This window comes from Rhinolophus hipposideros, assembly GCF_964194185.1.
Source record: "Rhinolophus hipposideros genome assembly, chromosome: 21".
Classification (NCBI taxonomy): Eukaryota; Metazoa; Chordata; class Mammalia; order Chiroptera; family Rhinolophidae; genus Rhinolophus; species Rhinolophus hipposideros.
Genome location: NC_138067.1, coordinates 10,657,251 through 10,664,016, shown reverse-complemented (window position 1 = coordinate 10,664,016; position 6,766 = coordinate 10,657,251). Strand labels below are relative to the sequence as shown.

The 6,766-nt window shown below is 43.6% G+C and overlaps 1 protein-coding gene across 1 annotated transcript; it reads right to left on the bottom strand.

Annotated features, from left to right (window-relative positions):
- Positions 1 to 747: 747 nt before the first annotated feature.
- GINS3 (GINS complex subunit 3) lies at positions 748 to 6,471 on the bottom strand. Its single transcript, XM_081031451.1, has 3 exons — positions 6,147 to 6,471; positions 4,099 to 4,332; positions 748 to 2,641 (listed from the first exon to the last, which is right to left on the bottom strand). The coding sequence occupies exons 1-3, from the start codon at positions 6,330 to 6,332 to the stop codon at positions 2,411 to 2,413; spliced, it is 651 nt and encodes a 216-aa protein (XP_080887577.1). The 5' UTR covers positions 6,333 to 6,471; the 3' UTR covers positions 748 to 2,410.
- Between the last annotated feature and the right edge of the window lie 295 nt (positions 6,472 to 6,766).

Sequence of the window (6,766 nt, the reverse complement as noted above, 5' to 3'; positions counted from 1 at the left end):
TTGTCCTGAGCAGTAGGGAAGCACAGCGTTGTCAAAAACAGAGATGAGAAAGATTATAGTAGCACTGTGAGGGTAAGATCAGGAGCTGTTTTAGCCACGTCAGGTTAGCCGTCGAAGCGGAAATGTCAAGCAGGTGTTTGGATACAAATCTGGAGTTCTGAGAGGGAGAGTTCTGAGCTGGAGATGAACTTTGGGTGATCAGCATATAGATGGTATTTAAAGCCTGACACTGGACCAGATCCGCTAGGAAGTGAGAATGGCACGAAGAGATTCATGGGCTGAGCCGAGAACCATCCAAAGTTCAGAGGTCAAGGAGAGCAGGAGGAACTGACCCAGGAGACCAAGCCTTGCCCCCCTCTTTTCCGCAGCCTGGACTGTTCCAGGAAAAAATCTGAATAGTGAGGTTCTTTGTATACAATTAACGCCAGTTACCTGGGAACAGTCTTCAAGGGGTAAAGGCACACATTTTCTCCCTTGATTTTGAAGATTGACTTGGTATTTGAGTTAATTTGTTGACTCACTTTGAAAAATTTACCTGTTTGAAGAGACCAAACAGAAATCCCAAAGACTGATTTGGGAAGGGTTGCGGGGGAAAGGGGTAGTAATCGACAGGCTTGACGGCAAATTTGTAATTGGAAATGGGTTTCAAAAGCTACTTATAATCTATTCAAAATATAAAATAGAAAATACATTCTGCTCGTGCAAATCCACATATGTGGCCCCTCGGCAATTTTTTTTTTTTTTTTTCAGTAAGAGAAAAACTGGCAGCAGCCTTAGGACTGACTGACTTTAAATACAAAGCGATCGATTTGTGAAAATAATGAATCCAAAAGTTAAATAATATGCTTTGCTCACTCTGCTTGTGAATTGTCTCCGGGGGCCCTGGTTATAGGTAAATGCTGAGATAGCAATGGAAGCCCCAACTTCGTAGGGCACAGAACGTTTCAACAGAGAATGTACCTCATATTTATGAGTATCATCCACACAAAAGAGCAGTTGCTAAAACATGGATTCATTGGGGCATTATTATCAAATACGATCAAAGACAAAATTCCCTGATAGCTCTGCAGGACCACCTGTAGTACTCAAGTTACAGAAACGGTATTTGTACAGAGTGCATTCATATGCAAAGCGGATCATTTATTTAGCACAAAAATCAGATTATAAAAACATTGATTCCATTTTAAAATCTGACATTTAAAAAGCACTTCTGACATTCTAAGTTTGCAAAGACATCTGCACAGTCTGGTTACCCAAGTCCCCCAATAATTTCCAAAAACAAAGGCAATTTTCACTAGTTGTGGGAAGTTGGAAGGGGAGCAGTGGTGTGCAGACGGCTGCCTTTCAAACAGTCGAGTGGGCCCCAGGAATGCTGTTTTCCACTCAGCCTGAGTGTCCTTGCTTCTTCACAGAAAAAGTTTCGTGCTTGCTTCAACAGATTCTCGGTAAATGGTCAGGAATCATCTAGGTAATCATGTTGCAAAATGGACTGAAGATTAAAAAACATAACCAAGGCTTCTTGCCCACTTCCATTTGGCCAAGTGTTAAGCTTCTCACACAGGGCTCTACATAGCCAGCAGCCCTACAGTCCTTATTTCCGTGTAATAAGGGCTGGTTTGCGCCGTTAATAACTACTGTGCAATTCAGTCGACTCCCTGGCAGCTTTTCTAGGGCAGGAATGGAGTAACTGTGCAGGTGCTCTCAAGATCTCCAAGACAAAAGCAAGCTCAGCTTAACCATTTCCCCTCTAGATTGATTGTAGTCACGTGACTTCCTGATGACAGAGGAGGAAAGCAACATCTTCTCTGTAATAAAAGCCATGCCATTCATCTGCTTTTCCCTTTTCCTTCCTTATTCTTGGTGACTGTTTTTGGTAATTGGAGTAACGCCCACCCCCCCAAGCAGGTGGCAGGAGATGTATTTACAAGACCAGCATCCTGGGGGTGCTGTCCTTTGTGCTACCATGAGGAAGATGAGGCAGTGAAGCTCAATAGACCATTCTAGAAACAAACTAAGATGGCCCAAATTGTGGCTGTTCTTTGGAGCTAGTAAAACTGGGCATCAAGCGTGTCAAAGCCAGGCACATGGAATTCCAGTTCCGACCCTATGGCCACGTATGTATTGGTCATCCTCCTCTATAAAGAACTTTGAGTTCTCCTCGGTTGTGACTTCTTGGGCTAAGTTGGCCTGGGCTGTGGGTCAGCAGGGTGGGATAGTCCTGGAAGACTTACAGGGCCAGGGACATCCTCCAGCACCAACTTTCCCAACCAGATACCTCCATTCTCGAGACTGCTGCAGGAAATAAGCCATGAGATGGAACTGGATTCTGGCCCTTTACAAGGTCAACCAGGTTCTTATCAAGGACACTCAGAGATAAATCTACAATGCACGATTCAGTGTTCTTCTGGCTTCAGTCTTCCATGTCCGTGAACTTTCTCTTCTTGTAGTTCTGAACGAGGTTCGAAGCTGTGATCTGAGAAGCCTGGCCTTTCTCCCAACACTGAAAGTCATTCAGTCCTTTCTGCCCTGTTTGAAATAAACCTCTCTCCATCTCGTCCAGCCTGGCGACCAGTGCCGAAGTGTCTTCATTGTAAGCATTCTGGGAGCAGTCCATGATGCGGCGAAAACGTCCAATAAATGTCTTAAGAGGAAGGGAGGAAGAGAAATCAGATCCACTTTTATCCCTGAACAGTTAAATGACACAAAAGGGAAGAATTTCGTCTCAGGACTCAGCCAGAAGGAGTTCTGAGTAAGTTATTTCACATGGCCAAGCCTCAATTTATTTGTCTGTGAAATGGGTTGTGAAAATCCAATGAAGTAATTAATACACGCAGAGCACTTGGCAAACGGCTGGCAAGAGTAAGCTCCTCGAAAAGCCATAATAATATACCGAGACTGTCTCGTGGCAGTCTCACCTTATATATGAGCAACTCTAATCAACAGCACCTCAAAGTAGTGATGGAAAAAGGAAACATGCAACTCACTTAAAAAGGGCAGTGTTCCGGTTCAAGAACATGTCCTGGAAACATTATAAGACAAACAGATTTTCCTCCTTTTAACTTACTGCTCAAGAGTTTCATAAGCTCAAACGGTCTATAGTCTATATATTGACTTCTTTTTCTGTATGGATAGCAACAGGTGTTTTTGTTTCTTTTTTTTTTTAGTGTCACATTAAAAATGGTACCGTGTTTCCCTGAAAATAAGACCGGGTCTTAAATTAATTTTTGCTCCAAGAGATGCATTAGGGCTTATGTTCAGGGGATGTCATCCCAAAAAATCATGCTAGGGCTTATTTTCTGGTTCGGTCTTATTTTCGGGGAAACACAGTATATGTTAGGCCAAACAACCCTTAAGCCTAATAATGGAGGGTGTTAGCACAGTCCAGGGAACATATGCCTCTTGAGCTAACAGTTCTTACGAAGCTAAAAATGAAGAAGTAAAACGAGGTAGAAAAGACGGTTTCTTCTAGTATTAACAGAATAAAAAAGAATTACAAAAAGTTAAGGTTATACTGTAAAGGATGACAATATATGCATAATGTTGCTTTGTCCATGGACAGTAATAAGTTACCATTTATCAAGTGGCACTGCATATAAGCTCAATATAATTTTGGCACCATTACCTCCATTTTATAGGTGAAGAATTGATGCCTAGAGAGGTCAGATAGCTTGACCAAGTCACACAGCAGAGCCAGGTCTTAACCCCAGAGCAAGGAAAGGGAACAAATAACCAAATAGCACATGTATTTCCTACAGTACCCCTCATACCAGTCCTGGGGCTGGATTGTGACTGTGTATTTAAGTGCCTGACAGCTGTAATCAACCATTACCTCTTTCTCATTTCCAGGACTTCCTGCTGGTCCTGACTCTTAGCAAGCAAATATAAGGCTCAGCAGGCAAGTCATATTTAAGTATATATATATATACATATGTATGTATACTGTATAATTGGCAAATACAGTGTAACTGTAGACCTGGAATAATAATAAACTAATTGCATAAATTATATACTTCCCTGGATGAGAGTGATGTCTGGTGGCTGCCACAGCTAACTCCTGAGACACGTACAGTGCCAGAGATTTTCACATCAATTACTTGCCTGTAGGAGAGACTGGGAAATGTCTACATTCTCCGGATTGTCAAAATGCAGGAGTTGGGAGCCAAACCCGTAGAAATGGGGCCCCATTTTGTGGAGGTCTACCACGTTGGCATCTGCGCTGAACACAGTCCTCCAACCTTCTTGGTAGATCTTGGGAAGTTCCACAGAAAGGATCCGCCGCTTGTTGTCATAAAGTCCTTTTGCCAGCCACAAGGGGAGTTCCAGCTTTGAGCCCTGCATCAGACAAGAATGGAGATTTTAAAATCAATGACAGAGTAAATGTGTGTATGACAAAAAGGAAATACACGCTGCATGAGCAATAATACTTGTTCTCTTTGGGGGAGTGACTATCAAACACAGAAGAGCTGGTTTTGACTTGAAGAAATGAATTGTATGGGCTCAAGTTTTATGTCATGATGGAAAGGAGGGAGAAAATGGATTTATACAATAAAAACATAATAGAGAACAAAAATGTGGTATAAAGGGAAAGTTTCCTAACATAAACAAAAACTGTCCAATTCCAGATACTTCAGAGGTATCAGAAACATTTCTCCTTTCTTTGAATATTCAGTATCTATTCCACATATACACTTACTGTGTGCCTACTATGTGTTAAGCGCCACCCTGAGTGCTGGGGGACTACAAAGAAAAATAGGATCAGCCTACCTCAGGCGACCACTCCCAATACCACTTCACAGCTTCAGAGATTACAGAAAACATAAATGTCTCTCTGTTCTTTTAAAGTCTTAACAGAATTGGAAAATATGAGGAGATGGCCATGACAGACCAGAAATTAAGAGAAATATCTCCCCCCCAACAACTCAAAAAAAAAAAAAAAGAAACAAAAAAGGAAAACATAATTGGGTTGAAGGAGGCAACAAAAGTACTGCACAAAACGGTCGTGGTCATTAAAAACAGTCTGATAAACTTTCACAGCCAAGAGGAGCGTAAGGAGACGTGACTATTAAATGCAATGTGGGATCGTGGAACAGAAAAGGACATTAGGTAACAGTGAAGTAAATATGAATAAAGTACCGGCAGCATGTCTCTATTTCCCAGTATGGGAGAGCACCAAATCCTTATCTACTCTAATGGAAAGTCAATAAATAATACCTACATTTTTTTAAAAAAATCAAGAAGTTTAAGCCTATTATTTAGAAATAGGGAGGTGAATTTTAACGAAACTACCAAAAGTAGATAGACCATGTGGAGCTGCAAAAGGAAGTGGGGGAACGCAAGGCAGGGCCAATTTTTTTTTATCTTTTAGTACTATTTGACTTTTTAAACTTTGTATATGTATGACTTTGATAAAAATGAACTCAAACCAAACCAAACCGAACAACCACCTTCTAAACAAAACTTAAGTTAAATAGGAAATCAAAAATAACCACTACAGACCACGTTCCTGGGACAAACTTGTATGTGAAGTCAGACAGTCCAAGGTTCGAACGCCAGCTCGCCAGGTACAGGGGGACCCTGCTACCCTACTTTTCTGGGCTTCAGCTTCCTGGTATGTAACAATACCTAATTAGAGGGTTGTTGAAGGATTAAAGCGGTTATAAATGGAAAAGTACACTCCACCTACTCCATTCATGTTGGCACCAAAACCCTCAGTAAATGGTCGCTGATACCGTCATCATTATGCAGGAACAAATCTAGCAATCTGCGGAGCACACGCTCTTACGGAACACAAAGCTGTTGCTTTGTTTTAAGGCAAACATGATCAGAACCCTGAACCTGAAGTATATTCAATGGGAGCCAATCTTTAAGCATCATCTCATGGGACGGGGGAGACACTGAATTTGCACCGTTTAAAAAATGAAGTCAGTGTTGGAGGGAGCCTGACGACCCAGGATAAAGTTCGTTTCCGTGGAGGTGGCCAAGGCGACGTGGGGAGGCCTGCGAACAGAATTCGTGGGCGTGAACCCTGCCTCTCCCTATAACTACAAATCCCAGAGGACAGCGCGCCGGGAGACGCCGCGTCCCAAAGCCGCGAGGCCCACCGGGAGTTGTAGTCTTTTCGCGCGAGGCCGAGCCAAAATGCTTACCTGAGGGATCGCGTTGTCGGTGTCGGCCCCTCCACTCCGTTCCAGGAAAAAAGCGCCGAGGCGTGGCATGGAGGTCTCTGTGCGCACCGGGAGTTTCTCGTGGGACATCAGGATGTCGTCCAAGGAAAGAAAGTTCTCCTGCAGTCCCAGCGCACCCGACTCTACCCGGAAATAAGCCTCGGACATGGCGGCGGCTTGAGCTTCTCCACTTCGACTTGCGTGATTCAGGAGACCTTGGGGAGTCAGGGATGTAAAAGGAGGAGGAGTCGAAGGCCGGCCGGGATTGTGAGGGTTTGGTGGATTGAAACTTTTCCCGCGTCTGGGGAGGGGCCAGACAGGAGCAGTCGATCCAGGCGGGTCAGCCCAGGCAGAAGCAATCGATAGTCTGCCGCGCAGTCTTGGTCCCGTGCGACCCGTGGCGGGGGCTGGGGAGCACGAAAGTGGGTCTGCTGGAAATTTTCCTTCGCAGGGTGTAGCCCAGTGTGGGAACCTTTAAAAGAAGCTGGTGATGCCGGTTAAAGCGGCAGGGTGTATTTACACTAGATTGTGTTTATGTGGTCCTTTAAATGTTTATATGAAATTAAAAGCCCATTACAACACGTTTGGGGGCTTCAAGAAAG